General features: G+C 42.2%; 1 protein-coding gene across 1 annotated transcript in view; it reads right to left on the reverse strand.

Annotated features, from left to right (window-relative positions):
* Positions 1–23,033, reverse strand: part of aatkb (apoptosis-associated tyrosine kinase b) — a 45,438-nt gene extending 22,405 nt beyond the window's left edge. The window contains exons 1-8 of the mRNA XM_083994769.1: positions 22,974–23,033; positions 13,963–14,101; positions 5,156–5,235; positions 4,392–4,510; positions 3,577–3,664; positions 2,208–2,341; positions 1,154–1,238; positions 221–342 (exon numbers count right to left, since the gene is read on the reverse strand). Coding sequence (XP_083850895.1) covers positions 221–342; positions 1,154–1,238; positions 2,208–2,341; positions 3,577–3,664; positions 4,392–4,510; positions 5,156–5,235; positions 13,963–14,101; positions 22,974–23,018 — 812 coding nt within the window. The 5' untranslated portion in view covers positions 23,019–23,033. The remainder of the gene's footprint in view (positions 1–220; positions 343–1,153; positions 1,239–2,207; positions 2,342–3,576; positions 3,665–4,391; positions 4,511–5,155; positions 5,236–13,962; positions 14,102–22,973) is intronic.
* Positions 23,034–24,818: the final 1,785 nt, after the last annotated feature.

The raw sequence follows: 24,818 nt of genomic DNA on the forward strand, positions 1-24,818 counted from the left end.
TTGTGACCTTAAAAGCACAAATTATTACAGATAAATGATGATTTAATGGTTTTTATGCCTGATTTAGTTTGTTGTTTCTCAGGAGGCAGGAGATTATTAAAGGTGCAAAGAGCATCCTGAACCTTTTTGACACAATGCTGTTAGCTACTGTTTCAAATGACCACCCAGATGTGCATGCATCTGTCTGTGTGTGTGTGTGTGTGTGTGTGTGAGATCCTACCAGATGTTGCTCTGCTGGGTCTGGTCGGCCACCAGCAGGTTTCCATGCACCTCGTCCACCAGCTCTGGAGCGATCCAGCGCAGCGGCACGAACATCTGATCTGCTGTCACGTAGTAGTCGTCCTGATGGGAGGCACAGGGTGAAATGAGTCACTAAGGCATTTTAACATTTAACTAGAAAAAGAAAGCAAAAAGCAAAAAGAAAGCATTTCCTGCAGAAAATGCATGTGAATGCTGAAAGCAGCTGAACGCTATTGCTGAAGCAATGCTGAATGAGCTGAAGAAATTGTTGAATCGAAGCTAAATTAGCTGAAGAAACTGCTAAAGCAATGTTGAAAAAGGCTAATGCTAAAGCTGAAACATATAACTAGTAGTATGAGATAAGATAAGATAAGATAAGATAAGATTACACTTATCACTCTGAAATTTGTCTTGCGTCCCATGACGTCCAAGGTTTCACACATATAATAACAAAATACTAAAAACATACATTTACAAAAAGCATAAATGTTACCCTCAAACGTCACATTTAAAGAAAAACACAAACTACCTCCTAACTCCATTCACAACATAAATCCAACATTACAATGTGTCTTTGGTGCAACACCCAGTGCTCAGTCTGTACATGAACCCTAGGGTCGACTTAGAGCCCATGATGAATGCTTTTTAAAGGTAAACAGCAGTAGAAGAAAACATTGAAATCCTGCATGTTTAAGTGTTGAAGAGTTCAAATCCGCAGCTTACTACCTTACAGGAAGGAAAACTGATGAACCAGCGCTAACTCACACTAACTATGTAATTCAAGTGAATCCTCCAAAATCCAGACTGGTTTATTTACTGAGTTGTTCATCATGTTTTTCTGAAGTTAAATGAGGGTGAAGAGCAGAAATAATCTGTAAAGGTCGGAAACTGAATAAATTTAATTAGTATATACCTTGTACTTGTTGTGGGACAGACCGTAGTCTCCGATCTTCACCGAGACATCAGCAGTCAACAGGCAGTTCCTCAAGGCCAGGTCACTGGAGGAGGAGGAGGAGGAGGAGGAGGAGGAGGAGGAGGAGGAGGAGGAGGAATAAACAGCTGGTGAGTCTCCACATTATTTATAAACATAGTAAACACACTCGGACGAAGCCGGAAAATATTTAGAGCTGCTGCATCCACAAACAGCGACTGACGGGGAGAGATGTGATGTAATTCATGTTCCAGGGCTGCTCTGTCCACATCAACATCCTCTGTGTCTCTCTGTCTCTCTGTTTCTCTCTGGAGGTGGAGGAAGAGGACGGAGCTGCTGCAGACTGGAAGCAGCTCCGAGTGTCTCCGGAGACGAGGGGTCGCCGCCTGCAACAAAATCACTGATGCTGGAGTCTCTAAGCTGCACTCAGGCAGCACCAGGATATTGTTCCAGGAAGCTCCCAGTTTACAGATCATGATGGTGTCGACATGTTTTCTATATATTTCAGGACTCTTGAAGTTAATTTTAATACCTTTTTAAGACTTTTTCAAGATCTTTTCAATATTTTTCAATACCTCACCGCCACTTCAAGCTGTAACCATTTACATCAGTGACACTTTTAACTTAAAGCAGAAGTAAGCGGAATGTTTGTGTTAATATAAGTCTTAAATAGTTCTATCTTCCGACAGCAATCATAGAGTGTTTGGTCTGAAACATTGCTCCACTCTCAAAAAACAAAAACAACAATCTTTTCTTTTTTTATGTACCGGTTCATCTTTGTTTTTTAATAAAAATGAATAAATTCACACACTTTTTCAATGTTTTTTAGGACTCAAACTCTTGGACAGCTAATTCAGAAAAAAATACCTTCAAAATTTAAGATTTTATAAAGTCGTGAAAAGACTTTTTAGTACTTTTTAAGGGTCTTAATTTTCCTAAAATTGATTTATCACCTTTTATGTAATACTATTCAAGACCCTGTGGATACCCTGTATACAGTGTTTATAACCGATACAGCAGCTGGATGTGTACCTACCTGTGTGTGAAGTTGTGCTTGTGCAGGTGCAGCAGTCCTGAGGCAACGTCGCAGGCCATGCGCTGCAGGATCAGCGGCTCCGGGGTCGCGGCCTCGGCGGTCCTGCAGCTCCGGAGGTAACCCTTCACATCCCCCTGAACGCAGCACGGAGGGAAACAACACACACAGGCCGTGTGTTACAACCGCTCACCACTGGGGGGCAGTGTTGTCTTTGCACAGAGACACACACACACGTTCAATGGTGTAAAACTGTGTTGCTATCAGTGAATATTTCCTCTCTGTCTTCCTTCATCTCGTTGTTTACAGTCACATTAAATAATGAGGTTGATGCTTTAACCAGTGACCGGTTTATAATAATCTTACATTGAGTTTTAGGTAACACTTTACTTGAATAGGTATTCATAAGATTGACATAACAGCTGTCATAAACATCAATGAATACTTATGACGGCTGTGGTTAAGTGTCATTCAGTAAGTTATGTCACTTTTAATGCAAAGTTGACCTTGTTTGAGATGTTTTTGTTCTGACAACTTGACATAAAGACAATTTAAACTGTCATAGCAGACCTAATGGCCAAACTTTAAAAATTATGTCAAGTTCTCATAACAAGGAACATCTCAAACAATGTCAACTTTGCATCAAAAGTGACATAACTTACTGAATGACACTTAACCACAGCTGTCATAAGTATTCATTGATTTATGAAGTGTTACCGAGTTTTATCACTATATTTCACTAACAAACTTCCACTCCACTTCACTCGGAGCAGTGAGTAATAAGTCGACGGCTGTGAAGTGGCAGAAATCCAGTCAGTCTGAGTTCTTTGATTACTTTCAATATCACCACCAAGTGTCGGTGTTAAATCTACTGAACTAATCAATCCTGCAGAACTGATTGTGGATTCTGTTGCTGCAGTGTGTGAACGGTGTCAAGTAAAACAGGATTTAGTGTGTGTGTGTGTGTGTGTGACTCAGAGCTCGGCTGCCAAATAATTACAGCAGCTGCCAACGACGGTTTATCGCCAAAAAAATAATTATGATAATTAAAGGAAGCTACAGATAAAACACAAAGGTTTTCTGTTGGAGGAGAAAACGCAGCCAAGGTCAAGAGATTAGACAGATTAGTCCTTTAAATACGCTGCATTTAATACTGTTTACGTAAAATAAACTTTGATTTCTGTCTATTATTTTACTCAGAGCTGCAGTTTGATGTGTTTTTACTTCAGGTGTAAAATCTTCACACACACACACACACACACACACACACACACACACACACACACACACACACACACACACACACACACACACACACACACACACACACACACACACACACACACACACACACACACACACACACACTCACCAGAGGACAGAACTCCATCACCAGCAGGTAGGGAGTGACCTCGGTGCACTGGGCCAAACACTGCAGCAGAGCCGGGTGCTGGAGAGCCCTGAGGAGGAGGAGGAGGAGGAGGAGGAGGAGGAGGAGGAGGAGGAGGAGGAGGAGGAGGAGGGAGAGAGGAGGATGAGGAGGAGGAGGAGGAGGAGGAGGAGGAGGAGGAGGAGGAGGAGGAGGAGGAAGAAGAGGAGGAGTAGAGACCATGAGATTAGAGCAGCAAACAAAGCAGCTCTGTTTCTTCCGTCTCATTGTTATAATAAAGAACATTACAGTAAATCTACAGCTCAGCGTCGTCACGGTGATTCACACTGTGACTGTTTGTGTCATGAAGATGAAAAAACATTCAAACACACAAATCATATCTGTTTCTGTTTCTGTTTCTGTTTCTGTTTCTCTATCTCATTCTTCCTGCAGAGCTCCTCCTTCACCCGGCAACAAGAACATTTTTTTTCTACAGTGAAATTTGCATTGAGGTTAAAACTCTCTGAAACCATTAGATATGTTCAGGAAACACCTGTGTATATGTATATGTTGCTTAGTGTCTGGTGGCGTTTTTACATGTTGCTCAGTGTTGGTTGTCTATCTATCTATCTATCTATCTATCTATCTATCTATCTATCTATCTATCTATCTATCTATCTATCTATCTATCTATCTATCTATCTATCTATCTATCTATCTATCTATCTATCTATCTATCTATCTATCTATCTATCTATCTATCTATCTATCTATCTATCCATCCATGAAGGAGAAGAAAGAGGAAGAGGAGGTTTTACCGGAACGGCTGAGCTTCCTCCAGGAAGTGCATCTGGTCCTGGACGCCGGCGCTGGACTTCAGCTCCTTCACCACCACCTGGGTGGGACTCGAACCTGCGTTCACCTCTCCCAGCAGAACCTGATGGACGGATAGATAGATAGATAGATAGATAGATAGATAGATAGATAGATAGATAGATAGATAGATAGATAGATAGATAGATAGATAGATAGATAGATAGATAGATAGATAGATAGATAGATAGATAGATAGATAGATAGATAGATAGATAGATAGATATACATTACAGAGGTGGAGGGAAGGGAGACACAGAGGGAGGAAGAAGATGGACATACACAGGTTGGAGAGGATGAACGGATGGATGGATGTTGATGAGTGAAGGGAGAGAAAAGAAGGATGAGCAGACAGAGAGAGAGAGAGAGAGAGAGAGAGAGAGAGAGAGAGAGAACAACATGTAGTGGTAGTAAAGAGGCTCAGCAGCAGCAGCTCAGATCCGTTACTTTGAACATTTCAGCAGCGTAAAATGAGCCGAGGAAATCACACCTGGGACGAGCTGACATCAAAGGCTCACACACACACACACACACACACACACACACACACACACACACACACACACACACACACACACACACACACACACACACACACACACACACACTCAGACTTTACAGGTAACGCGGCGTGTCGGCAGGTTTTTAAACAGGACTGGGATCACAGCGTTATAAAGTTAAAGGTGGTGATGAAGAGACGGAGCCTCACCTTCCCGAACCAGCCATGTCCGATCTCCTTCAGGTAGAGGAGGCTGTGGCGGCCCAGGTCTGAGGCCTTCAGCAGCTGGACTGGAGGAGGAGGAGGAGGAGGAGAGGACATGGTGATGATGATGAAGATGACATCCATATTAAAGCTTTTCTGAAGAGCTCACTGATCTCAGGTCAGCTCTGTGCGACATGAAACTCTGGTTACAGACTCTTAAAAACGTGTCACCATGCAGACTTTTCAAACCTTTCACAATAATCCAACACTGACTCCATGTTTAGTCTATTCGATCTTATATCTGTTAAACTGGACCTGAGTCTGTAATAAAGTTTAACATAACATGATTGATTGATTGATCATTGCACATGTTAAAAACAAGGCAACGAAATGCAATTTGCATCTGACCAGAGTGCATAATATGCAGTGTAATAAATAAGAAAACAAAAACATACATATAAACTGCATGGAGTTAGGGTACAGTAGTGCAATGATACAGATTAAAGTGCTGTTAATAGTGCAGTAGTGTCTATAACATAACATAACATACTCTGTGCATACTCTGTTTACTGGTGCTATATCCTTAGCATTTATATGTCCAGTTCATTCACCCGATTAATTTCAATGCACTCGTACAATGACAATAAATATTTTGTTGATTCTGATTAGAAAACATGACAGAAGCAAAACAGTCACTGAAATTTGAATGAGAGCAAATAGAAAGAAAAAAAAAGAAGCTAAATAAGAGAAAAGTTTAGATGTGGAATGTGTTTTGCGAGTTGTAGAACAAAAGTTGACGATCGAAGACAAACATGATGATCATGTCACTGGTCATACAACAATTCAAACAGCAGTGAGAAGAAGCCATGCTGATTAAATCCCAGTTGCTTTTCTCCGTTAATCATTAATGAATCATTTATCCAGTTTCCTCAAAGACAGAAACTTCAAACATCTGTGAGTTCACATGCTCTCAGAACATTTAACATTTAACATCCGTCCATACGCTGATGGAGGAGCCAAGGACACGTCCACATACAGACCAGAGGAGGATCGAGTCGGGGATCGAACCCACTGTACTGTTACACCCTGTACCACTCATGCTCTTATAGGAGAACTCAATCAATTCTCAGCCACTGAAGAGTAAAATCACTAAGACACACGATGTCCTCAGTGATAATAACATAGTATACACTGCAAAAACTCAAATATCTTACCAAGAATATTTGTCTCATTTCTCTTCAAAATGTCATTTCTAGTCAAAACAAATCTCATTATAATTAAACTAAGACTCATCACATAAAAAGCAGCTTGTTTTTAGACACGTTTTACTTCTTTCAAGGATATTTAACTCGAAATAAGTAGAAAAATCTGATGCGGTACGTTTTTCTTCCTTATTACAAGACTTGCTACAAAACTTGCTTTCACTGGCAGATTTTTCTACTTATTTCAAGTGAAAATTAGTTTGAAACAAATGAAAATTATCTGAAAACAAGCTGATTTTTAGGTGATGAGTCTTATTTTAACTGGAAAGAGATTAGTTTTGACTAGAAATGAGACATTTTGACAAGAAATAAGACAAATAGCCTATTCTTGGAAAGATTTTGAGTTTTTGCAGTGTAGGCTAGTAAAGGTCATGATGGGAACTTGAACGCACCACATCCAGGTTCTTACAGTAAGTGTCCTCTGTCTCCAGCTGCCTCCTCCTCCTCTACACCGAGACACCTGAACGCACCACGGGCGGACGACGTCCATGGTCCACGGGCTCAGAGGACCGAGTCCAGATGCCGACCTGTCCGACTGTCCTCCGACTCCCTGAAGCATCTCTACCGACCGTCCTGTCCTGTCCTGTCCCCGCTCAGCCAAATGAACCGGGACGGACAGCAGCTCCCTCGCTCCCTCAGTCCCTCTCCTCTTTCTCTCTTTCTTTCTTTTCCTTCTCTGTCTCCCACGATGACAGTTGGATTCTGGGTGTAGAAGCAGCAGACAAGACAGACACGTCTTTGTGTCCCCGTCCGTCCGTCCGTCTCGTTCTTCCCCAGACTGGTCATTCCAATCCTTTACACCCACTCACGCTCTCTCCATCCCAGAGACAGAATGGCCGTCATTGTGTGTGTGCGAGCCGGGCGGCCGGGCGGCAGCATGGTACCAGTTAGGACCAGTTAGTCCACACACACTGGGACCATTATTATGATCCAGCCGCTCCTCCACACACGACCCGACCCCCCGACCCCGGCCCGGTGAGAACAGCGGCATGCAGCAGCAGCGGCCCCCGCCTTCTGAACCATACAATACGATACGATACGATAAACTTTATTGTCCCATTCAGGGAAATTTGTCTTGGACTCTGTAGCTGCACCATACCTATACATGCCTTGTTGGCCACAATGACAAAAAACACAATACACCTCAGCCATACCAACCCAGCAAACACAAGACATAACAGCATTGCACATATCCCATAACATACACTGCAAAAATGCAAAATCTTACCAAGAATATTTGTCTTATTTCTAATCAAAATGTCATTTCTAGTCAAAAGAAATCTGATTCTACTTAAAATAAGACTCATCACATTAAAAAGTAGCTTGTTTTTAGACACTTTTAACTTCTTTCAAGCAGATTTTCACTTGAAATAAGTAGAAAAATCAGTTTTTCTTTCTTATTACAAGCACAAAAAACTTGCTTTCACTGGCAGATTTTTCTACTTATTTCAATTGAAAATTTGTTTGAAACAAGTGAAAATGATCTAAAAACAAGTAAATTTTTAGGTGATGAGTCTTATTTTAAGTGAAAAGAGATTAGTTTTGACTAGAAATGAGACATTTTGACTAGAAATAAGACAAATATTCTTGGAAAGATTTTGAGTTTTTGCAATGTAACCCATATTGCACATATCCAACAGCATAGCACATACTGTACATACACCTCATAAATTCACCATAGTAGGAGCACTATAAGAATTATTGCACAAACTCAAGCAGTATTGTTGAGAAATTTGATGGAAATTGGGATAAAAGAATTCTTAAAACGGTTGAGTTTACAGCGAGGGACTCTGTATCACCTCTGTATCATCCAAAAAGTACAATCTCTGCTGTAGACGAGAACTCAAGTCCTGCACCATGTTCACCTCACACATTCATAACGCTGTAGGAACAATGAGAGGAGCAGCAGCAGCAGCAGCAGCAGCAGCAGCAGGATGCATGCTGGGAGAAAACAGCCAGGTTGAGACGCTGCTGTGTGAAATGTAAATACAAAGAGAAAAGATAATAAACTCGTATTTTATTCACAACAGAACATAAACAACGGATCAGATGTTGAAACTGAGACTTTTTACCGTTTTAAACTCCTGCTCAGGACTGATGAACAGATGTGCTGCTGCCATCAAAATCTAAATGTCTCAGTTTCAACATCTGATATCTGAAAACATGAATAAAATATGAGTTTATGAGCTTCATATTTACATTTTACAGCTGAGGTTGTGTGTTTTTGCTGCTGTTTTTATCTCACGTGTCTCCTCTTCACACTGAACACACCCAGACCCCCCACTCCCCCCCGCTGGCTTCTGGGATCTCTTTACAGCCAATACACTAACTCAATTTCCATTTGACAGAGTCTGAGTCTGAGTCTGAGTCGAGGCGTCCTCTCTCTAAGCCCCGTGAGCTGCTGAGCGTCTCTCTCTCTCTCTGAAGAATGCATCCAGCTTAGCCGCTATAGTAGCCAGGAAGTCCTTTAGCGAGACGCACAGCAGCTAAATCGCTCAGAGCCAAATGGAATTCCCATCATCCTCTTTCACTCCGGCGCGTCCCGGTCCTGATCGACAAGCTGAACCGAGCTGCTGCTGTCATGTTGTTGTTGTTGTTTCATAACAGATCTGAAAGTGTATCTAATGTTTGTAGGGCTGCAACTGACCATTAATTGAATAATCAGTCGATTATTTAATGAATCAAATAAAAAAGAAGCATAATTTATTTCATCTCTTCATTAAAAAACAGAATATTTTCAATTGACAGTGCAAAAAAGTGCACAATTACAGGATGCTGTTAAGTTTAACTAATACATTATTATTATTAATGATAATTAAAGAAAAAAATAAACTAAATATTGATGTCAAATAGCTTTAACGAAACAAAACTAACTGTTGACAGGATTTGTCTCAACATTACGCTGAAAACTAAGTGAAAGTGATCTGGCATGGAGCTATTACACACACACACAATCTCACACTCACACACTGTGCCATCCCATATCGCTTCTGTAAAGATTGCACTCACACACTCTCTAGCGTTAGGCAGAGTGAAACACTTTAGTAGATTTCGGTCGAAGTGTTTTCTACACCTCGGTCATGTTTCAAAATACCGGAGCTCTACACCGCTCTGCTCCTCTACATTTACATTACTGCCTCGTGCTGCACCAATGATATGAAATCGTATACACTTCCTGTCTCCTAAAGTGGGCGTGGTCACTCATCCCTCCACCTCGTGTTGTGAATGTGTGTGTGGATTTATAAAAGTTGTCGCTAGGGGAAAGTGAGCTGTTCTTATTTTCTTATGATAACTAAATATGTGCACAGCTAGCAGTCATATTTAACATTACTAAAATTAATTAGCGAAGGAATCGACCATAATCTGAGCTCACGTTCACTTCAATAGACTCAAGACCTGCTGCTGCTGCTGGTCTCCTAAAGGGGGAGGAGTCACGGTCTGCTAGTCTCCTAAAGGGGGCGGAGTCATGGTCTGCTGGTCTCATAAAGGGGGCGGAGTCACGATCTGCCGGTCTCCTAAAGGGGGCGGAGTCACGGTCTGTTGGTCTCCTAAAGCGGGAGGAGTCACGGTCTGCCGGTCTCCTAAAGGGGGAGGAGTCACGGTCTGTTGGTCTCCTAAAGGGGGCGGAGTCACGGTCTGTTGGTCTCCTAAAGGGGGCGGAGTCACGGTCTGTTGGTCTCCTAAAGGGGGCGGAGTCACGGTCTGCTGGTCTCCTAAAGGGGGCGGAGTCATGTAGAAACCCACACCCGTAATCTCTTGTTTATGACAGATAAGACTACACAGATATACACATGGTAACATGGTAGATGATAAATAACCTTATCCACCGCTCCATGGATTGATTTCTCACCGGCTTCGTTGGAAAAACAAATTCACAACCGGGGAAAAGAGACCAGACTTGCATGTTGTTGTTCCTCTTTAAACCATCTTTTCTCCTCAACACAGTGAGCGACGCATTAATCGCGCGTCACGAATCAATAATGGAATTTGTTGCCAACGCCTTTCTTTCATAATCATTGATCATTTTTATCTATTTTATCATTATTGCAGCCCTAAATGTTTCTTCTAAATCTTGTGTGTGTGTGTGTGTGTGTGTGTGTGTGTGTGTGTGTGTGTGTGTGTGTGTGTGTGTGCACTGCAAAAACTCAAAATCTTTCCAAGAATATTTGTCACTTTTTACTTCTTTCAAGCAGATTTTCACTTGGAATAAGAAGAAAAATCTGACAGTGGAGCAAGTTTTTCTTTCTTACTACAAGCACAAAAAACTTGCTTTCACTGGCAGATTTTTCTACTTATTTCAATTGAAAATTAGTTTGAAACAAGTGAAAATTATTTAAAAACAAGTTCATTTTTAGGTGATGAGTCTTATTTTAAGTGTAACTAGATTAGTTTTGACTAGAAATGAGACATTTTGACATGAAATAACACAAATATTCTTGGAAAGATTTAGAGTTTTTGCAGTGCGTGAACATGGACTTGTTTTGGCTCGGTGTGTTTTCCCTGGTCTCCTCTGGGTGTGTGTGAGCTCCATTAGTCTTAGTTTGTAGAGCAGCACTGCAGCAGAGACCAGCTGCATCAGGGTGGGGATCCTGGGGACCGGGGCCCCCGTCCGTCACGTCCCAACCAGCCAAGGCTCTTACTGACAGTGCTGCTGCTGCCTCATTAGGAGCTCCACCTATATCTACACACACACACACATACACACAGACACACACAGTGGTTCAACAACAGCAGGATCGCTGGCTGAGAGGAGGCAGAGTTACTCAGAGCTGTTAAGTGCTTCAGCTCCACATCTGCCTCAGCTCTCAGGAATGATTAGATTCCAGATCTGAGAGCGACGCTGTGTTAAAAGCGACCTGAGGACCTTTTCATTTTTCTTCTACCTAATAATCACTGTTCCTACACAACGTCTTCATCATCCTCTTTGCCTCGCGGCCCCGATCTACCGCGTCGGCTCGGCTCATCTCTGCTGCTTCCCTTCACTCTGTTGTTGCCGTATGTTTATAGCTTTTTTGTTTTAATATTTAATCGCCGTGCAGAGTCTCTCGTCTTTGAACTGCACAAATAAACCTGAGCTGCAGAGAGGAGGAGGACACAGTAGAGAACAAGACCAGGAAAAACTGACAGCAAACAAAAGTAGGGGAGAAAAAATGAGGCCAGGGTTACGAGCAGCGAACTGAGCTGAAGACGCAATTTCTCCGAAAAACTTATTTCCCCTGCTGATGTCACTGGGCGAGGTTCTCCTGAAGGTGCACTCAGAAATCCCCCGACCTCGAAACAAGCCGCTCTAATGGTTTCTATTATCCACTGAAGACCAGAACATATGTTCAAGGGGGTCGGGTCACAGACAATGGTGGGAAAATAGTTTAGTCACTTACCCCGAGTGAGTGGTGTTTATGTAGCCATGCAGATCGCTGCGGCTCTAACAGTTATCTGCTCCCACCAGGAGCTGCAGCATTTCAATGAACCGACTGCAAATGAAATCCCATTAACCTTCCTCCTATTGATGTGTCATCAGAGAGCTCGTTTGTCAGAGTGTATCTGCATGGCTACAAAACACTGGGAGGAACCTGCAGCCTGTGTGTGTCTGTGTGTGTGGAGCGAATGTATAATGAATGTTTCACATTTACATCTGAGTTTTTGATGTTTTCGCTGCGTGGGCCCGACGCATTAAGTCTCACCACTCTTACACTGCAAAAATTCAAAATCTCACCAAGAATATTTGTCCTATTTCTAGTCAAAATGTCATTTCTAGTCAAAATAAATCTAATTATACTTAAAATAAGACTCATCACATTAAAAAGCAGCTTGTTTTTAGACACTTTTTACTTCTTTCAAGCAGATTTTCCACTTTAAATAAGTAGAAAAATCTGATAGTGGAGCAAGTTTTTCTTTCTTATTACAAGCACAAAAAACTTGCTTTCACTGGCAGATTTTTCTACTTATTTCAATTGAAAATTAGTTTGAAACAAGTGAAAACTGTCTAAAAACAAGTTAGTTTTTAGGTGATGAGTCTTATTTTAAGTGGAAAGAGATTTGTTTTGACTAGAAATGAGACATTTTGACAAGAAATAAGACAAATATTCTTGGAAAGATTTTGAGTTTTTGCAGTGTACATCTGAGTTTTTGATGTTTTCGCTGCGTGGGCCTGACGCATTAAGTCTCACCACACTTATCAGGCAGCAGCATCGGCCCATCGACGACGCACAACGCGGCCCATTGTCGCACAAGGAGGGCGACACGGAGAAAGAAGGAAAGAAAGAGGGATCTTCTCACTGGGGTTTTGTGCTCTGGGATGCCGCGCATACCAACGTGCAGCGGTGTAGGCCGGCTGCCTGGACGTCATTATGCAACAGGCAGATGTTTGTGGGAGAGAGTGAAAGTTAAAGAGCACAGAGTTCATCCTGCAGGGAAGAAGCTGAAGCTGCAGAGCGGAGCGGAGCAAGGGATTGTGGGATAGAAAGGTGGAGGCCCAGCTGGTCCCGGCCCAGCGTCAGGGCGGTGCTCCACTCCAGGGACCGACGTTTTTGATGGATGCCAGATCCACGGACGGTATTTTACTCTCACACCCTTCAGAACTGCTCTCGTCTTACATGTGTTGTGGTGGTGTGGTGTTATGTTGTGTTGAGCTCGGGCCGTTTTACAAAGCTCTTGCAAGGTTTGCATCAGTTTGCAGCGAAGGACAGACAGAGGAGAGACGTTAAAGCACAGAGCGCTGGCAGAACTGTCACCAATGATTTCATGACTGGACGCAGCGCTCGTCTTCCATCTGACAGAAGGAGAAGTGTAAATCTTTTTAAATGCAGCGTGGGGATTTCAGAGGTTTAAGTGAGTGAGATGACCAAAGTTTAACTCCTTAAAGAGATAGCTCAACATTTTGGCAAATTGGCCCATTGCCATAATCCCTATAGTCATAGCAGTAGGTTCGTTACCTTTAATTGTCGGTGCAAGCAGTTTTTAGAACGGCGGAGCAGAGCCGTGAGCTGCTCAGAGCTACGCTACGGAGGCTCATGGGATTTCTTGGTTTCCCTCATCAAACTCATCAAATACACAATCCAACAACTCCACAACGCTCTGGTGGACAAGTTGTGAGCTGCACATTCACCACGCTATGAGAGAATAACACAACGTTACCACACAGAGTTGTTTTAGAGGGAAATACAGAGACTGTTGATGAAAAACTGTCCCTGAAGGCAACGCGCATCAGCGGTTTTGCATGAATTTCCCTCTAAAACATCTCTGTGTGGTAACGTTGTGTTATTATCTCATAGCATGGTGAATGTGCAGGTCACAACTTGTCCACCAGAGCGTTGTGGAGTTGTTGGATTGTGTATTTGATGAGTTTGATGAGGGAAACCAAGAAATCCCATGAGCCTCCGTAGCGTAGCTCTGAGCAGCTCACGGCTCTGCTCCGCCGTTCTAAAAACAGCTTGCACCGACAATTAAAGGTAACGAACCTACTGCTATGACTATAGGGATTATGGGCAATGGGCCAATTTTCCAAAAATGTTGAACTATCCCTTTAAACACCTAACACAGTGTCTGACTCACCTGATCGAGCCGGTTGCTGGGCGACGGGCAGCGACACCTCGGTGAGCGGCAGGATGTAGACGTCGGGGCCCTGGGAGGCCGGCGAGGCCACGGTGGACATGTCTGCATGGTAGTCCTCGCCGTCCACATTCTTGAATTCCTGCAACACACACACACACACACACACACACACACACACACACACACACACACACACACACACACACACACACACACACACACACACACACACACACACACACACACACACACACAGAGAGAGAGAAGAGGTCACACACAGGAGCAGGTTGCCTTCATTAGCGCAGCAGGTGGTCGCTGGTAAACAGCTTCCTCTCTTGTAAGGTCAAAGACATGACAACGTGTCCTATTAGAGGACATGATGAGTCCAGACCTGCACATTTATATTTATATTTATGTTTTTATAAAGGAAGGGGAATACAGTAATGACACTAGAGGAGGAGAGTGTGTGTGTGATGTCTTGGCGGCAGCAGAGCAGCAGCTTTGAGATGAAGCGAGCCGAGCTGTTCTGGCCGCGCTCGCTGAGTCTCTGAGCTGTTTGTGAGACTCCTGGAACATCCCAGAGTAAACACACACAGCCAGTCTGATTCACCACCAGATTATTTGTACCAAGATTAACACGTACTGTATGTGTGCCTCACAATTAAACCTCACAATTTCACAGTTTAATAGTATTTCTTTTTCATTTTCTATCCTTTTAGAAATAACAACAAAGATCTGCACTGCAAAAACTCAAAATCTTTCCAAGAATATTTGTCTTATTTCTTGTCAAAATGTCATTTCTAGTCTAATCTCTTTCCACTTAAAATAAGACTCATCACCTAAAAATTAACTTGTTTTTAGATCATTTTCACTTGTTTCAAACTAATTTTCAATTGAAATAAGTAGAAAAATCTGCCAGTGAAAGCAAGTTTTTTGTGCTTGTAATAAGAAAGAAAAACTTGCTCCACTGTCAGATTTTTCTACTTATTTAAAGTGGAAAATTTGCTTGAAAAAAGTAAAAAAGTGTCTAAAAACAAGCTACTCTTTAATGTGATGAGTCTTATTTTAAGTAGAATGAGATTTGTTTTGACTAGAAATAAGACAAATATTCTTGGTAAGATTTTGAATTTTTGCAGTGTGTTTTTATTGCACTTGTGCAGAAACCTCCTGTGATCCGGCAGCTCGGCCTCACAGGCCCCAGATGACGGCAGACAGAGGAGCTGGGATCAATAAATCTTCACTACTCTGTTTGCATAAGAGAGATTAGAGCTTGATCTCACTCACATCACATCACATCATCACATCACATCACATCACAGCTCCTTTAATATGCATTAAAGCAACAGTGGACTGAAACAGATGAGTTCTCTGATTTGGAATTAACTCCAGACCAGTGAGTCCACGCCCGTCAACACATGAGCTAAGGGATTGTTTGCATGGACAAATACACTGGATGAATTATGTTTTTTTTGTTTTTTTTGCAGGTTTGCATGTGACACCGAGGCCCGAGCTGGACGAGCAGTCAAAGAATCCTTAGATCGCAGGACGAGGAGGACGAAGAGGACGAAGAGGACGAAGAGGGAGGGAGTTGGCCTCGTCCTCGGACCGGATGTCAGAATAAAAGTCTCTTAGTTGAGAGCTGGAGAGCAGCGGGGTCGCAATGCTGGAAAAATGTGACCTGCTGCAGCCCTCTGCAACACCCACATACACACACACACACATATACACATGCACATGCACGCATATACACACACACACAAACACACACACGCACACACTTCGATCTCTCACTTCATCCCGTCCCCCAAGAATGAGTGCAGGCTGCTGCTCCCTCCCACAGCCTCACATCTAAACCTTCACACGGCCCTGCTCGCCCTCCCATTCAACATGTGGTTTCACTCTGCACACACACACACACAGGCTGTCACACACACACACACATACACACACAAGCTGTCACACACACACACACACACCAGTTACTGACCAGAAAACCCATCCCTGACTTCTCACACATCCTGCAGTAAAAACAGCGTCCGTCCAAACAAGAGTCGAAGTTACTTTCTACTTTTTTAATCATAGAAATCATCTTTCAGTCTTTTTTACTCCAGAAAAACAACAAGAATCGACTTGGAGGAAACAAAGTGATGTCCTCAAACTAACTTGTTTTGTGCAACAGCCCATAACTCACAGATTTCACAATGCAAAAAGCAAAAAAAAAAAAAAAACCCTGAAAAACCAAAGATAAAAACCTGTGTTTACAAAAACCTCCTGCTGATTCCTCTCCAGTCGATCCACCAATCAATCTATAACAACTGCAACACTTTGCTTTTCACACAGAAATCTGCTGCTTTTTCTATCAAACATCCTCAAATATCTACAGATCAATATTTTGCTTTATGTAAAGTCTTGATTTTAAAGACCGGATGAATCAAACCCCCCGTGTCTCTGCTGACTTACCTCTCCTCAGAGTCCATACTGTAGGTGAGGACGGACGGCTGCTGCTCTCAGCTTCGGCTAAAGTCTCAAGTCTAAAGCATCATCATCATCACTGTGAGGAGAGGAGCCTTATTGTTGGGTCCAGAGAGGAGGAGGAGGAGGAGGAGGAAGAGGAGGAGGAGGAGGAGGAAGGGGCTTTGTAGCTGAGCCCTGACTCTCCCTGGGACTGCTGGGGATGGAGGGATGGAGGGAGGGAGGGGGAGAAAATGAAACGGTGGAGGGGAGGAGTGAGGAGTGGAGGGGGAGCAGCATCTCCGCACTGCAAAAACTCAAACTCTTACCAAGAACATTTGTCTTATTTCTAGTCGAAACAACCTCCATCTACTTAAAATAAACATAGACACTTTTTACATCTTTCAAGCAGATTTTCACTTGAAATAAGTAGAAAAATCTGATAGTGGAGCAAGTTTTTCATTCTTATTACAAGCACAAAAGATTTTCTACTTATTTTAAGTGAAAATTAGTTTGAAACAAGTGAAAATGATCTAAAAACAAGATAATTTCTAGGTGATGAGTCTTATTTTAAGTGGAAAGAGGTTAGTTTGACTAGAAATGAGACATTTTGACAAGAAATAAGACAAATATTCTTGCAGTGCAGTCGTCTCATGAGGGAGAGGAGGAGAGAAACTGAGCCCCTGCAAAAAAATGTGAGGGAGAAAAATACAAGTGGGAAGAAGAGAAGAGAGGAGAAGAGGGGAGAGAGGGGGTGAGGAGGGGGGGGGTCGCATACTATACTTGTGACATCACTCTCTCTTCCTCTCTCTCTCTCTCTCTCTCTCTCAACAGCCAGAGAACATCTGCAGGGCCGTCCCCGTCCCCACACCTAGTTTCTGTCAACACTATGAGGACTGTCCACTCCCCTCCCCCTCCCCCTCCCCTCCCTGACCTTTGACCCTGACCGTCACCGTCCGTCAACTTGACCCAGATCTGATCCTTTTAATTTAATCATTTTACAGTTTAGCTTCACATCCAACAGGAAACTAGCCAGGCTAGCGCCGCCTACTGGTTCCGGCAAATTTAATTTGCCTCAACCATGTAGTCAGGGAACTAGCAATGCGTTTCGGTTTGCTCCGTCCGCCAGAGCGGACGGACCAATCAGCGAACAGACGGGTAAGTGAAGGCGATGACGTTGAACTCAAGCACTCAAGATTAACCTATGAGCTTAACCGGTGTATAGCACACGTGACCACCAAGCAGCAGCGATTAGTTGAAGCAAATGTAAGCAACCGCCTCCCGAAAGCAAACGAATCCCTATGGCTCGTGTTCAGACGCTATATGAAATGTAATGAAGTAAGCGGCTGATGCATCAGGCTAACAGGAAACCACCACAGCCTCAGTATTTTATTGTATTTTATTCTTTTTTATCTTTTTTTTGCACAAAATAAAAGCTCCTTAAAGCTTTTACTGTGAAATTTAAAGGGCCAACGAGGAGTTTTGGAAAGCAAAGTGTTTTCATACTACATTTCCCATGAGCCTCTGCACGCACGGTGAAATTCTTGGACGTCTTGCCAAGAATTTGGCGGCGTTATTCTCTCATGACTCGCTGGGCAGCTTCCGCGAACCCAAAAGTAAGGAAACGCTGGTTGGCTCGCCCAGCATTTCCACCACCACTAATAATAACAAAATAACAATAGAGACAAAACGATATATTTATCTAAAATGGAGCCATTAACAAGTGATAACGTAGATTCATCCACATTAATATGAGACTTTTTTATAACCAAATACAAACTCCTCGTTGTCCCTTTAAAGGGTGTGTGTGGTGTGTGTGTGTGGCTAAATGTCAGTCCGCCGCCTCAGGCCGCTCGTGTTTCCATGATTAACAGCTTTGATAACGATCCAAGGTTTAAGTCCATTATCTCTGAATCCAACAAATTAAAAACACTTGGAGCAGAAAGGACGTTTTACATTATTCAAATAATCGTTCTGCTGAATGGAAATATGAGAAATTCAGCTGTAAAATGTAGATTCTACATTTTTTATTTGCTTCTTTTGACCATTTTATTTTCTTTAAGGAAATAACACCTCACCATTAGGACATATAGCATATTTATTTGCTGTTTTGTTGCCATGGATGTATGCTACGATTAGCTTAGCTGAGTTTAAAGACTGAAGCAGGTGGAGATCTGACAGGAACCATGTGTTGTAGCTGGTTAGCATGGATCAGTCAGCAGTGACTAAACAGTTGTTTTCCAGTGTTAATGTTAGCATTAATTAGCAGCTGTTTACTCACCAAATAGCTCCAGTGAATATGTTACAGTAAATCTCATGTGTTTACTCTCATGTGTTTACTTCATACAGCTGCTCATGTGTGAAAATGACAAGAAAAATCAAGTCAACAATTTCTACATTTGAAATGAGAAGCTGCAGCCGGAGCTCAGTGAGAACCAGAGGAGGAAGCTCCTCATCTTTCTCTTTCTGTTTGTTAAACACACATCTCCTCTCTCTCCTATCCTCTTGAAGTTTTTTTTTTTTTTTTTTTTTTCTTTTTAACATTTTTTCCCCCCTGAAATTCCCTCTTCCTGCTCTGGGAGAGGCTGTGTCTAATTCCAGATGGGGCCCCGAGGCCGGATGCACTGTGGGCTCATGGGTATGCCCTTCCTCACGCCCTCGCGCCCTCTCTCCCTCCTTCCTCCTCCTCCTCCTCCTCCTCCTCCTCCTCCTCCTCCCACCCTGCAGGCCTCTAACTCGGACACACCCCGGACAGGTCCGATCTGGGTGGTCCAGTCTGCCACAGATACAAACCACAACCACAACCAGAACCAGGGAACATCACACACTGCAAAAACTCAAACTCTTTCCAAGAATATTTGTCTTATTTCTTGTCAAAATTGTTGAAAATGTCTCATTTCTAGTCAAAACTAATCTCTTTCCTCTTAAAATAAGACTCATCACCTAAAAAATTAACTTGTTTTTAGATCATTTCACTTGTTTCAAACAAATATTCACTTGAAATAAGTAGAAAAATCTGCCAGTCAAAGCAAGTTGTTTGTGCTTGTAATAAGAAAGAAAAACTTGCTTCACTATCGGATTTTTCTACTTATTTAAAGTGGAAAATTTGCTTGAAAAAAGTAAAAAGTGTCTAAAAACAAGCTGCTTTTTAAATGTGATGAGTCTTATTTTTAAGTATAATGAGATTTATTTTGACTAGAAATGACATTTTGACTAGAAATAAGACAAATATTCTTGGTAGGATATTTGAGTTTTTGCAGTGTGTACAGAGCGTCATCTCTTTTGACACATGTCAGTTTCTGGGCTGCAGCTTCACAACAACAACAAGACGCAGAAGAACAGAAGAAAGATGCAGATTTATAAACACAGAGAGTTTTCAGGAGGGAACAGGAAGTTATGTAACGCGGCTGCAGCTCTGAGTTTCTGAGGACACATTAAGATCGGAGAGGAAATGAGCAAAGAGCCGAGAGAGATAGAGAAGAGAGGAGATGGAGATGAGCCCCGAGGCAAATTAACGTCGTTATTAAAACAACCTCACACGTGCTTCTCTCTCTATCGCTGTGTCACCGGCATCAGCCTTTCTGCAGCTTCATCACCACTCAGCCACTTGAGTTATGTTAATGACTTACATAACTGTAGTGCGACACACATTCAGAAGTTGAGGAATAAATTGCTTTCTTCTCTTCTCACAGTTTCCAGTTTCCAGCGCTGAGCAGGAATATGAATCACAGAGATACAGTGGAGGGCGACAGCTGGCCCTGATTAATGTCTCCATTATTTTTATAAACCTTCAATAATTCACTGATTATAAATCCCCAGTGCAGCAGCAGCATCTTCTTCCTCTTCTTCCTCTTCTGATCTGTTTGTCTTGTCAAACCACAAATGATTCAATTAAAAGTAATTAACAGAGAAGCTGCAAACTGAAACTACAGTCGGTGCAAAGATTCACAACTCTGCTGATGCATTACAGTCTTCTACCATTATCAGATCAATGTGTTGGTTTATGAGCAAACAGCTGCAAACACCCAACGACGATGGAGCAGAGCGTCATCTGAAAACATCCACAAACGTCTCAGCGGCGTGATTCACATTCCTGCAGAGTCGTAAAGTAAATGTAACGTGAATGTATAAGTCACATGTTTTAGGGTCCGTTTAGGGTCGTTGGACAGCTGCATGCGGACTGAGAGACAGAACAACTGGATATAGAGGCCACACATTACACAAAGAAAGAAAAGAATAAATGCATTGATCACTAACAGGAGGAATCAAACCCAGACTGGAACAAAGTTCTGATTGGAGGAGAGCTGCCCTATCAGCTGAGCTATACACTATAAGTTATTGTGTCTTCAGTCTTTCAGAGTTAACCGGCCGTAAATCCGCTGGCCACGACTGACTTTTTCCTTTTTTTTGCGGCCACATCAGCACAGCTGCATCTTCACGCAGCCACCTTGGTCGCGTCTTCATGCATATAGACACATATTCTGCCCCTTCTCCACAAATTCACCTTTATAAGGTGCCAAAAAATGGACATTTTGGAAAGCTTGTCTGAATGTTTCGTTGTAAAATCTCAATAATTTTGTTCTGCTTCACTTTATCAGAATCAACCACTGCAGAGATAATGTTCATACATTGTACAATCATTTGATAGAGGTTTTGAGCTTTAGCAGCATCATTCTGAAGGACACTTGTCCAAAATATGATTTTTTTTGGGGGGGTGAACATTACATTTATTTAATTTTTACTCTTCACCAGTAACACATATACTGAAATGTACACATCTCAGCAATTTCTCAATTGTTTCCCTTTACTATGACACCAAAAGTATTCAAATAGACCTTGTGGTTGCATTTTATTATCGATATGCAATTTTTGAGAAAAGGCCTAGAAAATAGGCTGGGGCATATCACGTTATAAAATAAAATAGGTCCCAGGTGTCTTAAAGACATGTCTGTGACATGCTTTGGTCAGAATACCCCTAGGATCAAACATCACAGCTCTGTTCATCCTCTCTAAACAGCCCTGTTCAGAACTGCTGCTTTCAGGGCCTGTCCCTTTAAATGCAAATGAACCACTGCTAGCCACGCCCCTTTTACTGGTACCAGGTAGGGGTGGGGTTATGCAAATTCAAAGATTAGTTACATCATTGTCAGACAACTGGTAAAACCACATGGATTTCAACCAATTTTTTTTTGTCAATTCTCACATTTTGGGGCCAAAAGGCAAACAGCCAAATATATGTTAAAGAGCCTTCAGAAAGTGATATTTCCATATGATGTCCCCTTTAATCATTCATACAGCCGGGATTTGGTGAGAAGCTAAATGTAAATAAAACTGTATTTGTTTTATTTACAGAAAACCTAACCTTAAACAGAAAACCTGCAGCACACACACTCACATTCCCACCATTCCTTTAACACACACACACTCTCTCTCTCTCTCTCACACACACACACACACACACACACACACACACACACACACACACACAGTTTTTCTTGTTCCCTGTCCTATTTTCTTTCGGCGCCGTGACCCATTTCATCACGCTGCTCAGAAATGGGATCCTGATGATGATGGTCCTGAAAAGCTGCAGGCCTCCCGCCACCTTTTGTCTGCTGTGCTGTTTACTTACATCCCATAATAAACACCCCCCCCCCCCGAGTACGAGAGTCTAAATGGACGACGGAGATGGAGACCTTCAGTCCTCAGGATAATGGAGCCGCGGCCGACGACGTCGTTCTGTGTTCGGACCATTTACAGCAAACTGCTCACGGCTCAGAGGGTTAGAGTGCTCATCTCTGTGCAAGACCTCAACACAACCTGCTATGATTTAATGAGTCTGTGTGTGTGTGCAGGGCCGTTGTATAGGGAAGAAAGGTGATGATAATTCTAGGGTCCCAGCGCCCAGTGGGGCCCATAAAAAACCCCAGTAGTCTAATCTTTGTATGACTGATTTATTCTGCGTAAGACCCTAGTACACTGTAAAAACTCAACATCTTTCCAAGAATATTTGTCTTATTTCTTATCCAAATGTCTCATTTCTAGTCAAAACTAATCTTTTTCCACTTAAAATAAGACTCATTACCTAAAAATTAACTTGTTTTTAGATCATTTTCACTTGTTTCAAACAAATTTTCACTTGAAATAAGTAGAAAAATCTGCCAGTGAAAACACTATCAGATTTTTTCTAGTTATTCCAAGTGAAAATATGCTTGAAATAAGTAAGAAGTGTCTAAAAACAAGCTACTTTTAATATGATGTGTCTTATTTTAAGTATAATGAGATTTGTTTTGACAAAAAATGACATTTTGACTAGAAATAAGACAAATATTCTTGGTAAGATACCTGAGTTTTTGCAGTGTAATGCCGCATTAGCATCAAAACAAAGAAGGCTAAATGAAAAATGATAATACAAATAGTCTAAGAAAAAAAACTGGAAAAGTTAGGGGGAGGGGCCCACTTTAGTATTCTTTAAGGGGGCCCAGAATTCCTAGCAACGGCCCTGTGTGTGTGTGTGTGTGTGTGTGTGTGTCAGCTCGTCCTCATGAGACTCGGCCTCTCACCTTAAAGCCGGTCTTGCCCTTCTTGCAGCAGAGGCAGGCCAGCATGAGGAAGACGAAGGTGAAGAGGCCCGAGAAGGAGACGGCCACCACGGCCAGGGACGACGACCAGGACAGCTCGCTCAGCGGAGCGCCATCTGCAGGAAGAAGATGTATAGTTTATTATCCACCTGAACTTCTTTTGCTTTAATATCTTGAATTATCTTATGTTCTTCAAGTGTTTTCTCTGCCTAAAGGTTAAGGGAGAGGTCAGAGGTCATTCACCATTTGGATAGGAACTTCATTTGTGATGAGTACTGTAACAGTTTATATTCAAATAGAATAAATATGAATAAATGCAGATGTTACAAGAGAGAAAGGCACACACATACATTTACAGCATTTTTAAAGATGTTTGGATTAGGTATCTAGTAGTCTAATAGATGGGGTAATGACTGATTCTTGTGAAATGTACCCTGAGAAATGTGTTCCTTGTCATTCACCCTTTTTCTGTGGGTCAGGTCATGGTTTTTGGGGATACTTGATACCTTATCTATGTTTAAGTTAGCCTGGTCAAGAGGTTAAAGGGATAGTTCACCCAAAATTCAAACTGAGTTACAGGGGGTCTCGGCATAGCAGTGCATGTCCATATAACGGTTGCAAATGGATACCAACTGTCTTTGTAACAAAAAGACACACCAAAAAACATCCAAATACCTCCATGCTGCTCGTATGTAATGTCCGTCTTGTATTGAAGCCCCGAAATGCGAAATTGTTCAGAAAAAAATTAAATAAGTCTATATTTCAAGCTTTCCGTCCAATTTGGACGAACCAGGAAGAGGAGCTTCCGCTACAAACAAGCTTGAAATATAGACTTATTTAATTTTTTTCTGAACAATTTCGCATTTCGGGGCTTCAATACAAGAGGGACATTACATACGAGCAGCATGGAGGTATTTGGATGTTTTTTGGTGTGTCTTTTTGTTACGAAGACAGTTGGTATCCATTTGCAACCGTTATATGGACATGCACTGCTACGCCGAGACCCCCTGTAACTCAGAGAAGCCACGGAGGACTCTGAAACTTCTCCCAGCCCTTAGTCCACATGAGGGGGAGTAGATAATGAGTGAAATTTCAATTTTGGGTGAACTATCCCTTTAAATGTCAGAAGGTATAGGCTAGATTCAGTTTTTAGATCCGGTCTTTGTCTGACCATCTTGGTCAAGACTACAGTACATCCTTCTGTTGGAGAAGGTGGAGTTTTAGAATTAGAAAACGTATATAAGGTTTAGGGCTTTGGGCCAAGAGAGAGAGAGAGATCTCACATTGGCACCAGAGATGCTCCAAGATTCAACATTCTTTTGACACTACTGTTCTTTTTCTTGTAATAAACTCCTTTTTGAATGCAAGTGAAGACGTTTGTCGATAATCGCTTCTTTTCATCAACACATCAATATACCACAAACACACACACACACCATCATCATCATCAACAACATGATGTGATCTGATGCAGAGTGAACTAAGGCTGTGACATAAAGGAGCAACTAGAGGATGAGAATAAAGAGAAGAGAAGAGAAGAGGAGCTGGTGATGAAGCTGCTCTTCTCAGGGAGGGTTAGATTTCCTCTTGGACACATTTACATCTTTGATTTATAGTTTGGCGACATGTTGTTTCTTTTCCCCAGAATGAAACGCTCTGGAACGATATAACATCCAGTACACAATGAACCATGTTACACCTCTGCACCTTAACAGAACTCATCTGGTGCTTTGTCCCCGTCACCTGGCAACAAAGACGAGAACACTTTTAAACCAAATGTACATGAACTCTTCTCTGAGCTTTTATTCTTTGTTATTGTCCTTTCAT

The sequence above is a fragment of the Trachurus trachurus genome (assembly GCF_905171665.1).
Source record: "Trachurus trachurus genome assembly, chromosome: 19".
Taxonomy (NCBI): Eukaryota; Metazoa; Chordata; class Actinopteri; order Carangiformes; family Carangidae; genus Trachurus; species Trachurus trachurus.